The sequence below is a fragment of the Mastacembelus armatus genome, chromosome 2, assembly GCF_900324485.2.
Source record: "Mastacembelus armatus chromosome 2, fMasArm1.2, whole genome shotgun sequence".
Lineage (NCBI taxonomy): Eukaryota > Metazoa > Chordata > Actinopteri > Synbranchiformes > Mastacembelidae > Mastacembelus > Mastacembelus armatus.
In genome coordinates, this window is record NC_046634.1 from 6,976,390 (window position 1) to 6,990,043 (window position 13,654).

Sequence of the window (13,654 nt, forward strand, 5' to 3'; positions counted from 1 at the left end):
GTATCTCTGAAGACAGGTATGCAAACAGTTTTCCAGACCTTATTTGAAATTGTAGCTTGCAACAAAAGGCCAACAATAATGTGAACAACTCCTGTGTGAATTTCTTCGTCTAAATATTTTAAAGTATAATTCCATGCTTTAAATCACAGAAATAATGTTTGAAATGTTAAACAGATTTTCAACATGAAAGTAGGAGAAAATTGTAGGTGCTAAAACAGAATTTATGTAGATTATGCTGATTATAAATGTAACTCAAGAATTATGCAAAACTAGATGGACTTCTGTGATAACCAGACGCAAATATTTATGGCATAAATATATCATCAACTACATCTCATTTAATTACAACACATTGTTTATGAAGCACTGACAAGATATGTATAAAATTCTATTGTTGCATCTCCTCAGGTTTTTTAAATAGACAATGAGGTAAAGACAAAATCACTATATTTTTACACTGTGGTCAAACTAAAATCTTACTGATCTCAGATAATGAAAACTTAAATGCTGAATACAAGTGACAAAGACTTAACAGGTAAACAAAAACATCTACTGTCTTGTCTAGCTAGATTATGTACATTTACTACATCACCATCAACTAGAATGTGTTAATTAGAAAAATATTGATTAGATGTTTATATAATTTGTTGTACACCTTGTTTGTGCACATATTTACCAAAGTGCAGTAAAAACATGAACTTTTTTCTAATTCCTTGGTACTTATGATTAGGAAAGTTAAAACTGAATGATCATGGCTGGAGTATGTTTAAAAAAAAACATCTGTCCTATTTATTATGAGGACCTGCTTGCATTCATTTTTGTATTTGAATGTGTAATTATAATGTGCTGGCTGACTCCAACACCCAGCATATAGTGTTACAATCAAGTTCAATAGAACATCATTTGACATAACACAAACAAAGATTAATGTGCTTCCCTCAGCAGTGAGTGTATATTATGACAAAAGTCTGTTTTACAACATGACTCTGACAAAATGAGAAACTGTGTGTCTGAGGCCACTGCCGAGGGGTCTGTGTGGTGCTGCAGCAGAATAGGATGATCAGACATAAACACTGTAAAATTATCATTAATTGATACTTTAAATCCTGTCTACAGGATCTTGAGCTCTCTGGAGTGATCCTGCAGTATTTTGAGTGTGAAGATGAGTTTGATAGCTTTTCTAAACCAGGGGTAGAACAGAGCATAAATCAGAGGGTTTAAACAAGAATTCATTAACTGGATCCAAAACAATATGACATAATAGGACAAGCTCGTAGAGGTGTCTATACCTGCAAGAACAGGATAGTAATATGGACAGTAACAAATCAAAAACACAATTATCAGAATCCCCAGAGTCCTGGCTGCCTTCCTCTGTGATTTTTTAGCAGTCGGAGCCGCTCTGGCATCAGTAGCAGCAACCTGTGACTGAATTACACGTGCCTGAGAAAGGGCAACCACAAACACCTTGATATACAGCACAACCATGACACTACAGGGTCCAACAAAAGTCATAAACATGTCAACACTTCCTGCTATAGAGTTGACAACCACCACACACTCCCCTGTACAGGAGTTGAATCTGTCTGGCTGTCCTAAGTGGTCCATTAAAATCAACCCATTGTAGGTAAATGAACAGGCCCAACAGAGACAAATACAGATTTTAACATTAGTCAGGGTGACCCGAGAGGAGTAGAGCAGTGGGTCACAGATGGTCAGGTAACGGTCTATGGATATAAGCACCATGTGACCCAAAGAACTAGAGACCACAGAATAATAGACATAAGGAGCCAGAGCACACATTATCTTCCCCAGCAGCCAACATGTCTCAATGTAGCGCAGGCCTTCGATGGGCATCACCAGCAACCCCACCACCAAGTCAGTCACAGCCAGAGACAGGAGCAGGGTGTTGGTCGTGGTGTGGAGCTGCCGAAAGTGAGAGATGGAGAAGATGATGACTGAATTGAGTAACACAGTGAGCAGAGAGACAGATGTAAGCAGGGTGTAGAGCAGAGCAGTCTCAGAGTATGGTCGAAGCAGACGCCTGCAGGAGGTGTTGAGGTTGGGGAAGCAGAGCGCGTCGTCCATCAGGGAGGGGAGGAGCAAAGAGGAGCTGGTGAGACAAGTGATTAAACTTCCAGTCACACAGTTAATTTATCTTCCTCTTACACCACCCTCTTACTTTTTCAAGACTCCTAAGAGATGATGTAACTTCTGTTCCTCGTCACTGTCATCATCTTTAACCTCATCAGCCCCTCTCCTTTTTCTCTTCCTCCATTACGTTCCACATTTATCTTTGTCTTCACAATCTGCTTTGTAGTTCTCAGTTTTTTAATTTATCACACACAAGGTGTTTAATTTGTCTAATAATTCGGGCTATATACATGGATGGATCAGAAGACAATGGGCCCCTGGGCACAGACATGTAAACAGCCCCCCATCTCTCCTACACTCCTCCGATCAAGACTCACAGATTCAGAAACCACATGACTTATAGTAAGTGTGTGTATTCTTGTGGTTGCTTTGTTTTTTATTTACACATACTACATCTCTTTGTAGTCATTTCCCACATATTACAATTGTTTTGTACCTTGTTTGGTCATTTTTCATATTTCTACAGTTTCTTTGGTGTTTTCAATTTGTTAGTCCTCTTGTATGGTTTTGCATCAATCTGTGGCTATTTGAACTGTGGCTAACTGAACTTCAGACGAGAGTTTGAGAAGAGGATTCAGATCAGTATGAGATGAATGAATTTAGGATATGTAAAACAAGATGATTTTAAGCAGCTTTAAATGTCATCACACACACTATTATACACACTTTGTTCTGGGGGAATAGGGCTGAGTGGTTAGCACCATTGCCTCACAGCAAGAAGGTCCAGGGTTCGCAACCCGGCCTTTCTGTGTGGAGTTTGCATGTTCTCCCTGTGCTTGTGTGGGTTTTCTCCAGGTACTCTGGTTTCCTCCCACAGTCCAAAAACATGTATGTCAGGTTGATTGGTGACTCTAAATTGCCCATAGGAGTGAGTGTGAGTGTGTGAGGTTGTTTGTCTCTATGTGGCCCTGTGATGGACTGGGGACCTGTCCAGGGTGGACCCCTGCCTTTCACCCAGAGAGAGCTGGGATAGACTCCAGCAGATCCCTGTGACCCTGAATAGGAATAAGCAGGTATAGATAATGTATTGATGGATGATGGGAGAAGGGTCAATTGATGGTCAATTGCATAAACTGAAAAAAGCCCCCAAAACTTTTGAAGTGTTTGAGCCACTTCCTTAGTTTGAATAACAACATGGAAAGTTGCTACTTGACTTGTTTACCTGTTTTCATCCCTTTGTTGCATCATTGCACTTTATTTTGTAACACCTCAGATTGGCCTGGTGCCTCAGTGGGTTAGAGGTGCTACTTTCTAGGGTCATCAGAGAAGAGTTGAACTAATGAGACACACCTCTCAGTTGTGTGTTGCCGTTTCGGGAGACACTATAATTTGATCTCAGAGGTATTTCTGTGCGTCTATGTGCATAGTTTCATGTGTTTATGAGTGATAGATGTTACATCATGGATTTGTCTTACAGAAGTTGAAAGGTGACCAGTAAAACTAATCAGAATCAGAATCAGAATCAGAATGAGCTTTATTGCCAAGTGAGTGTGCACACACACACACACAAGGAATTTGTTTTGGTACGGGGGGGGGGGGTACTCCAGTGCAAACAGACATAAATACAAATGCTACAAAGGGTCAAACAGTAAACATAAATGCTACAGAAATGCTACAAAAAACTAAAAGACTAAGAGAAAAATGCACAGATAACCTGAGAAACAGGATGAAAGGGGAACTAATTGGTGTGCAAAGAGCAAGAAGGTGCAAGTGTCATAGTGCAGGTGGTGGAAGGGAATGGTGGAGAGCTACGAGTTTAAGAGTTGGATGGCCTGAGGGAATCATAAAATGGTTTCCAAACTGGGAACACTTAACCAATAAAATCACTTTAAAATGCAATTATTACAATTAGTCCTTTTTTATTATTTAGATCCAATTTGGTGGAAACAGTAACACTCGAAACAAAGAAACTATTTTATTTCATTACTGTTCCAGAGTCAGTTTGCAAACCTTTGTAGTTACATTGAGTAAACCTGAAAAGGTTTGTTAATCTATTTGTCCAGTTGAATGTGCTTTCTGCATTAAAATAAATTGATATTAATGAGCCAGCAGTATCAAATGTTTTTATACAGCTTCTTAGTGTAATTTTTTTTCGTTTTTGTTTTTGGTCAATATTAAGCAGTGGATCACACTGTAGCATCATGATAATTGCCTCCATTGCCCTGGACAGCCAATGCTGGGCTCACTGAAGCTAGATAATCTTCAGAGTTGCAGACTGAGTTAGGCTGGCTTTGTGGCCCCTGCTGTTGTCTTGCCTTTTGGGGCATTTCAGTCTTACTTAAATGATTGTGTTTTTAAAAGCAATCAGTTGGCTTGAAGCCACAATCATAAATGTTGATCCATTTTGAACCACAAAGGTCAGAATATTAACCCTGGGTTGTCAGAGTTTAGTCACTTTTAAATTTTATGATCTGACTAATGACATGTATGTTGAACCACAAAGGACAGATTATTAAAATTGGGTTGTCAGTGTTCAGTCTAGGTCCTTACTTTTATGATGCTATTGGAAGAGACTTTATTAGAAGAAACACCAAATAGATTGAAAACTGTTTTAAATTTCAGTTGAATCATTTTTTTCTGTGTAAAACATGTAGTCACACCAAAACATTTCACTAATGGTCAGTCCCATCAATAGAAGGATGAACTCAATACATTCATAATTAGGAGAATAATATATATTATGAAATTGTTGATTCTCCATAATGAGTACTTTTCACTTTTCATATTTTTATGCCAGTATTTTTGTACTTTTACTAATGTAGAATTTTGAATGCAGGACTTTGACAGAGTACCTATTACCCAAACCTTGTGATACTGTCACAATAAATTGAGAAAAATAACTTAATGTTTTTACCAGTGTACAACACACAGGGACACGTTTATCACGTCATCCCACAAATGCATGGCTTTCATGCTAAAATGTGTTTTTCATTAAAGGATTAATTATTATTAGTACCGTGAAACTATTGGGTAAATTTTCATGTGATTGACTGTTCAATAACATTTTTGAACCATTAGGGTTTGCAGGCTTGTTTCACAGGCACGTGAATGTATCTGCATTATGAGTAAATTAATAGAAACATTCAGAGAAAATACATAAAAATTTAACTTTGTGCTTAAAGTACAGGAAAGTATTATTTAGCTGTTAGACATAGTTGAAGGGCAGCATGGTGGATGAGTGGTTAGCACCATTGCCTCACAGCAAGAAGGTTGTGGGTTCGCAACCCGGCCTTTCTGTGTGGAGTTTGCATGTTCTCCCGCATGCATGTTCTCAGAGCTGGTTTCCTCCCACAGTCCAAAAACATGTATGTCAGGTTGATTGGTGACTCTAAATTTACCCATAGGAGTGAGTGTGAGTGTGTGAGGTTGTTTGTCTCTATGTGGCCCTGTGATGGACTGGTGACCTGTCCAGGGTGGACCCCTGCCTTCCACCCAAAGAGAGCTGGGATAGGCTCCAGCAGATCCCCGTGACCCTGGTTAAGGAATAAGCGGGAAAAAATGGATAGATGGACATAGTTGACTAATCAAAGACAGAAAATTGCTGGTATACCTCACTTGACATAAATGTTAAAACTGTGAAAAACTAGATGGGTTTTTCAAATAGCAGAATTTTAAAGAGTGGGTGAAATCAAATAAACACCAATCGTCATAATAATTAAAAGATAATAAACTTTTAATTTATCCTGGCTATAAAGATCTCCAAGGAAATTATGATGCAGAAGTAGTAGCTAAATTAAAAAGGTTTGTTTCTGTGGAGCACAGAAACAAACGTATTTATGAAATTTTTATCAGTCAGTTATACATTGTATATAAAGCATTGACAAACTGTGCATATCATTTTTTGTACATCTTATCATAGGGCTTTAAACTGACTAATGCAATGTATCATATTATTATATTGTTATATCTAGTGGCTGGATTTATACATGCGGAAACCACTTGCATCTATAAAATGTCTTTACCAAGTATGACTCCTCATCACTTTATGTTTAGACTTTTTAGGGGTTTCGGACTTTATGACAATGAGAAAAAAATCACTACATTTATACAATTGTCACATAAACCAGGTTTAAGGTGCTTCTGTCATCAGTGAGGTGTATATTCATGAGAAACATCTGTTTTACAGCATAACTCTGTGACAAAATGAGAAACTGTGTGCCTGAGGCTGCTGTCGAGGGTCTGTGTGGTGCTGCAACAGAACGGTCAGAGGTGAGACAGTTTTTCCAGAGCATTGTAAAAAATTAACATTCATTAATACTTTGAGACCTGTCTACATGATCTTTACCTCTCTAGAGTGATCCTGCATTACTCTGAGTGTGAAAATGAGTTTGATAGCTTTTCTAAACCAGGGGTAGAAAAGAGCATAAATCAGGGGGTTTAAACAAGCATTCATTATCTCAATCCAACACAATATGGGGTAATATGACGTGTTAGTGGAGGTGTCCTGTCCTGCAAGAACAGGATAAAAGTATGGACAGAAACACATTAAAAACACAGCTATCAGAATCCCCAGAGTCCTGGCTGCCTTCCTCTGTGATTTTCTAGCGGTCAGAGCCGCTCTGGCATCAGTAGCAGCAACCTGTGACTGAATTACACGTGCCTGAGAAAGGGCAACCACAAACACCTTGATATACAGCACAACCATGACAGTACAGGGTCCAACAAAAGTCATCAACAGGTCAACAGTGCCTGCTATGTAGTTGATAACCACCACACACTCCCCTGTACAGGAGCTCGGTCTGTCCAGATTCCCTAAATTGTCCATTAAAATTAACCCATTGTAGGTAATTGAACAGGCCCAACAGAGACAGATACAGATTTTAACATTAGTCAGGGTGACCCGAGAGGAGTGGAGCAGTGGGTCACAGATGGTCAGGTAACGGTCTATGGATATAAGCACCATGTGACCCAGTGAGCTAGAAATTAAACAATAAAAAATATAAAAAGAAAGAGCACACATTATCTTCCCCAGCAGCCAACAGGTCTCAATGTAGCGCAAGCCTTCGATGGGCATCACCAGCAACCCCATCCCCAGGTCAGACACAGCCAGAGACTGGAGCAGGGTGTTGGTCGGGGTGTGGAGCTGCCGAAAGTGAGAGATGGAGAAGACAACAAGCGAATTGAGTAACACAGTGAGCAGAGAGACAGATGTAAGCAGGGTGTAGAGCAGAGCAGTCTCAGAGTATGGTCGAAGCAGACGCCGGCAGGAGGTGTTGAGGTTGGGGAAGCAGAGTGGGGGCCCCCCCATGTTGTCCATCAGGGAGGGGAGGAGCAGAGCTGAGCTGGTGGCAAAACAAGTGATTAAACTTCCTGACAGACAGTTAATTTATCTCTTACACCACCCTCTGACTTTTTCAATAATCCTAAGAGATGATGTAACTTCTGTTCCTCGTCATCATCATCATCATCTTTAACCTCATCAGCCCCTCTCCCTTTTCTCTTCCTCCATTGTTTTCGTTTTTATTAACAAATCATTTCCATGTACCACTTTGACATAAGACATTAATAAGGTTGAATGATTGGCTTTGTTGATGTTCAAATCTTCATTAATGCTTTGATATAATGAATAATTAGGTTAAAAAAAAAAACATTTCAGTTTGTTAAAAATCTCTCTGAATGGTTTATATTCCTGTCAAACAATCTGCTTTGTAGCTCCAGCTCTGTAATTTATCATGCAGGAAACCCCTGACCTCCAGACTGGGTGAGAAACAGCCAGGAACCAGCTGGAGAAACAGCAGCAGTCATCCAGCTCCAAACTGCTCAGTCCTCAGGAAGTGGCTTGTCTGGTTGTGGCAGAGGAGCTGCAGGTCTTCTGGCTTCATCCTCCAAGGCCCTCCTTCATCATATCTCTACTGCAGCCCAGTGACATGTCAGACAAGCTGTACATCTCTGTGAAGGCCAAGGACCATCTGACCATCTTCTACTGCTGGGATGGAAAGGTCAGTGCAAATATGTGACTGAACTTCAGATGAGAGTTTGAGAAGAGGATTCAGATCAGTGTGAGATTAATGAATTTAGGATATGTAAAACAAGATGACTTTAAGCAGCTACAGTAGATATGACCTTCATCTATCCCAACCAATGGGGATTTAAAATAACTGACACATGTCCTGGATTAAATAATCACATTTGCTGAGTCGCCCACAGTATTATACACATTTTGTTGTGCAGTCTAAACCAAGTGAACTGACCAAAAAATTTACTTTTTTGCAAGGCATGATGGGAGGATGGATGATTGCATAAATTAGAAACAAAACTTTTGAAGTGTTTGAGCCACTTCCTTAGTTTGAATAACAACATGGAAAGTTGCTACTTGACTTGTTTACCTGTTTTCATCCCTTTGTTGCATCATTGCACTTTATTTTGTAACACCTCAGATTGGCCTGGTGCCTCAGTGGGTTAGAGGTGCTACTTTCTAGGGTCATCAGAGAAGAGTTGAACTAATGAGACACACCTCTCAGTTGTGTTTTGCTGTTTAGGGAGAAACTATAATTTGATCTCAGAGGTATTTCTGTGTCTATGTGCATAGTTTCATGTGTTTATGAGTGATAGATGTTACATCATGGATTTACCCATTTTCAGGGCCCTGGTCCAGTACTTTGAACTGCTTAGTAACTTTTCAACTTTGGTGAAGTTCACTCCTGAACTAATTATCCACACTGCAGAAGACAGAAAGCTTCCAGCAGAAACAGTGCCCACACCAGTGAGAATCAGAAGTTTTAAAGTTGTAGTCTGCAGTCTGTTAGGGAATTTGGAAAACTGTGATCCAGAGAAAATCTGGGAGTGACGGGGTCCTGGTGGTGTGATGGTCTAGATAGATATTCAGATACATTTGTGGTTGTGAAGAAGCTGGTTTCATTCCCTTAACTCCATAAGTTCCAGGAGTGAACTTGGATGTTTTTTTTTTTAGATGACTTGGCAGACCATGTCAAACCAGGGGTCACTGCACAGTTTGTTAAAACGGATTTTTAAATTCAAGATTGAACTCGTCACTTTTTGGCCATCAATTTAACTGACCAGCACAATGACCACAGGGTTAGGTCATATATCTGTTGGTCTTCGTCAAATCTTTCTCATCCTCTTTAGTGTATCAGACTTTAAAGGCCAGTAGCTGACTAAGGACTGAACACACAACTTCATAAGTATTAAACAGTAATTCATCTGGACCAGGGTACTGGAAAATGTCTTGACAGGGGATTTCATTCTACATTCTGGATTTCAAAGCAGATGAATGGCTCTGAGTAGTCAGAAAAATGGAACTGTGAAAAGGTGTTGACCAGTATATCTGTGTTGCTTAATAAAACATACACTGGCAAAACAGGAAAAACACACTTGTACTTGTTAAAGGTTTCACCTGTAGCGGCTCAAACAGGAATGAAGTTTGGAGTTACTGAGAACCGGCTACAGTTTTTATGGACTGTAAAGATCAGACGTGTGGGTGTTTTTGAAGAACTGCTCTAAAATATAGTTAAATTTTTTGTATTTCCAAGCTAATGTTAGCATAGCATTGAGTTTTGAAAATGGTTTGTCGCTGTTATCACTGTTATGCAATACAGCCCCCTACTGATGTGGATGATGATACTACAGTTGAACCTTGGTGTGCATAAAATCAGCTACAGGCTATGGTTTATCATTTTGTTATTTTTAAATACTGCCCCTCAGGAAACTAATAGATACTGGTACCTATTTGTTGAAGAACTTTACTGAATAAAACTGATAACTGAATCAAATTTTTATTTGAGACAGCTGTGCTTTCAAATGCAAAGATAAAGAGAGCCATATTTATATTGATTTCATTATTTTTTTTGTTACTTGCTATGAAGAAGTGCATTGGAGTTATAGTAAATGCTGGATGATACTGATTACAGGAACACACAACTGCATATCTTGATAATTCTATGGAGGCAGAGTAAATGTTTAGAAAAATAGTGCAGTGCCTGAAGAGTATAAAAGTAAAGATTTAAATGTTAAGCAGATTGGAAAAATAAAAGAAATAGACCATCTGACACAGCAAAACCATGAAGTTATGGAAAGACGTTTTTCTTTTTATGGCAGTGAGTTAAAGACAAAATAAACATGTTCTTACAGTTAAGTATCAAATATGGAAATTGTGATCAGATTGACAAGACTTGCCAAAAGTCCGTACTGGTAAAAATGCAAGTACTGAATAATTTAGGGAATCAACAGGGAAGCAAACAAACTTACTGTCTAGTCTGATTTATTGTAGTGCATCATAATGAACTAAAATGTATTATTTAATTTTATCAGATGTTCATCTCATTTGTTTTACACCTTGGTTGTGGACATATTTATCAAAGTGTAGTAAATTTTTTCTAGGATTTCTTGATTCTTATGACAGTCTAGGGGCAGCAAGAATGATAGGTGAAAAATATATTTGTTGTATTTATCATGTAGACACATGTTCACATGTTGTCTTTATATTTGTAGGTTTAATAATATTTTGCTGCCAGGCTCTAAAATGTTGCAAATAACATTTCATTCAAAGTCAGTAGAACAGCATTTACCATGAGACATCACATAAACCAGGGTTAATGTGCTTTTCTCAGCGGTGAGTGTGTATTCATGATAAAAACCTGTTTTACAGCATGACTCTGTAACAAAATGAGAAACTGTGTCTCTGAGGCTGCAGCAGAACAGGCTGCTCAGAGGTGAGACAGTTTTTCCCAAACACTGTAAATTGACATTCATTGATACTTTGAGCCCTCTTTACATGATCTTGACCTCTCTGGAGTGATCCTGCAGTATTTTGAGTGTGAAGATGAGTTTGATAGCTTTTCTAAACCAGGGGTAGAACAGAGCATAAATCAGAGGGTTTAAACAAGAATTCAGCATCATGATCCAAAGCAATATGGCATAATAGGACAAGCTCGTAGAGGTGTCTATACCTGCAAGAACAGGATAGTAATATGGACAGTAACAAATTAAAAACACAGCTATCAGAATCCCCAGAGTCCTGGCTGCCTTCCTCTGTGATTTTTTAGCAGTCGGAGCCGCTCTGGCATCAGTAGCAGCAACCTGTGACTGAATTACACGTGCCTGAGAAAGGGCAACCACAAACACCTTGATATACAGCACAACCATGACAGTACAGGGTCCAACAAAAGTCATAAACAGGTCAACACTTCCTGCTATAGAGTTGACAACCACCACACACTCCCCTGTACAGGAGCTGAATCTGTCTGGGTGCCCTAAGTGGTCCATTAAAATCAACCCATTGTAGGTAAATGAACAGGCCCAACAGAGACAGATACAGATTTTAACATTAGTCAGGGTGACCCGAGAGGAGTGGAGTAGTGGGTCACAGATGGTCAGGTAACGGTCTATGGATATAAGCACCATGTGACCCAAAGAACTAGAGCTCAGACAGTAAAAAACATAAGGAGCCAGAGCACACAAAATCTTCCCCAGCAGCCAGCATGTCTCAGTGTAGCGCAGGCCTTCGACTGGCATTACCAGCAACCCCATGCCCAAGTCAGTCACAGCCAGAGACTGGAGCAGGGTGTTGGTCGGGGTGTGGAGCTGCCGAAAGTGAGAGATGGAGAAAATAACGAACGAATTGAGTAACACAGTGAGCAGAGAGACAGATGTGAGCAGGGTGTAGAGCAGAGCAGTCTCAGAGTATGGTCGAAGCAGACGCCTGCAGGAGGTGTTGAGGTTGGGGAAGCAGAGCGGGGTCCCCCCTGTGTCGTCCATCAGGGAGGGGAGGAGCAGAGCTGAGCTGGTGGCAAAACAAGTTGACTAAACTTCCTGACAGACAGTTAATTTATCTCTTACACCACTCTCTGACTTTTTCAATAATCCTAAGAGATGATGTAACTTCTGTTCCTCGTCATCATCATCATCATCTTTAACCTCATCAGCCCCTCTCCTTTTTCTCTTCCTCCATTATAATTCACATTTATCTTTAGTTTTTTTACATCCAAATCGTTTCCATATACCACATTGACTGAAGGCATTACTAAAGTTTGCCCACTGGCTTTGTTGAAGTTTAATCAACTCTGTTAAAGCCTATTATCTAACAAATCAAACTTTCTAATGCAAGTTATGCTAGGGTAAACTTTAAAACAACCAAACCATATCTAGCAATCCAATTCTGTCTTGTAAGAATCAGTTCTACATTTTTGTTAAATATGCTTATTCACAACAGCCAGTAGGAGCCAGCTAATCCACCTGCCTGGAAACTGCTTATAGTGGTCCACTTAGACCACCATAATCACAGAGCCTCATTTTTGCACTTCAGGTTTTGAGATTTAATCAGTTTAAGCTTTTTGTTACATTCTGGACAGTCAGAGCAGTTGTCTCCCCTCTTCCAACTCTTTGTGCTTATCTAAGCTAACCACCTGGTGCCTCCAAGGTCATACTCATTTTACAAAAGTAGAGTGATATCAGTCTTCTTTTTTACTTTCTGGAAAGGATGCAGTATTTCCCAGATTGTTTAACTTTTTTTTTCTGCAGTCTAAACCATGGGAACTAGCCTCAAAATTCAGTTCTTTCAATGGCTTGATGATGATTGATGGATGATTGCATAAACTGAAAAACAAAACTTTTGAAGTGTTTGAGCCACTTCCTTAGTTTGAACAACAACATGGAAACTCGCTACTTGACTTGTTTACCTGTTTTTATCCCTTTGTTGCATCATTGCACTTTATTTTGTAACACCTCAGATTGGCCTGGTCCTTTAGTGGGTTAGAGGTGCTACTTTCTAGGGTCATCAGAGAAGAGTTGAACTAATGAGACACACCTCTCAGTTGTGTTTTGCTGTTTAGGGAGAAACTATAATTTGATCTCAGAGGTATTTCTGTGTGTCTATGTGCATAGTTTCATGTGTTTATGACTGATAGATGTTACATCATGCAGTTGTTCTATAGTAGTTCAGAGGTGACCAAGTAAGTTAATGAAAAACTGTCTTAAAGTATACTCCATACATATCATCTGCAACAAATCTGGGTACATATTTAACAAAAAAAATGAAATTAATTTGAAATACATTTCTTACAGTTATGTTTTGTTCCAGTGCTAATGGGCCAGGAGATACCCTGCCAGTATACTGAGATGGCTGCCTATTTGAGGACCCAGAAACTACTCACAATGCATGGAGGCTTCCACCTTCAGTCCAGCAACCAGCTGGAAAAAGGATGGACATGGTCTGTTAAGTGTCAAGGTCGTGAATGAAACCCAGGGCATCCAAGAGTCTATCAGCAAGATGGCACCAGGAGGCAAGCTGCTGAGAGAATGTCTGAGACGGGGACAAATGGCCAACCATAGAAGGTGCCATGGGATAAGACCCTGCATGGGAAGTACCACTGCCAGATAGCTGAAGTGGCTGACATCAGGAAATCCTACCAGTCACTTGAAGACCTGGCCTGTCAGCACTCAGGAACTTATCAAGCCACTGCCAGTGCCACAGACTTGTGGGTGCTGCTGCTTGTTATCCTTGGACTGATGTTTGTGCCCTTTTCTCCTGCAAATACTGATGAAAGAG

The 13,654-nt window shown here is 39.7% G+C and overlaps 3 protein-coding genes across 3 annotated transcripts; all 3 read right to left on the reverse strand.

Annotated features, from left to right (window-relative positions):
- Positions 1 to 1,110: 1,110 nt before the first annotated feature.
- LOC113127208 (trace amine-associated receptor 13c-like) lies at positions 1,111 to 2,085 on the reverse strand. The gene has a single exon (XM_026301588.1). The coding sequence runs from the start codon at positions 2,083 to 2,085 to the stop codon at positions 1,111 to 1,113; it is 975 nt and encodes a 324-aa protein (XP_026157373.1).
- A 4,336-nt stretch (positions 2,086 to 6,421) lies between these two features.
- Positions 6,422 to 7,408, reverse strand: LOC113127207 (trace amine-associated receptor 13c-like). The gene has a single exon (XM_026301587.1). The coding sequence runs from the start codon at positions 7,406 to 7,408 to the stop codon at positions 6,422 to 6,424; it is 987 nt and encodes a 328-aa protein (XP_026157372.1).
- A 3,470-nt stretch (positions 7,409 to 10,878) lies between these two features.
- Positions 10,879 to 11,865, reverse strand: LOC113127204 (trace amine-associated receptor 13c-like). Its single transcript, XM_026301583.1, has one exon. The coding sequence runs from the start codon at positions 11,863 to 11,865 to the stop codon at positions 10,879 to 10,881; it is 987 nt and encodes a 328-aa protein (XP_026157368.1).
- Positions 11,866 to 13,654: the final 1,789 nt, after the last annotated feature.

Coding starts and splice junctions, on each gene's coding strand:
- LOC113127208 (XM_026301588.1), bottom strand. CDS start 2,085: ATGGACGACGCGCTCTGCTTCCCCAACCTCAACACCTCCTGCAGGCGT.
- LOC113127207 (XM_026301587.1), bottom strand. CDS start 7,408: ATGGACAACATGGGGGGGCCCCCACTCTGCTTCCCCAACCTCAACACC.
- LOC113127204 (XM_026301583.1), bottom strand. CDS start 11,865: ATGGACGACACAGGGGGGACCCCGCTCTGCTTCCCCAACCTCAACACC.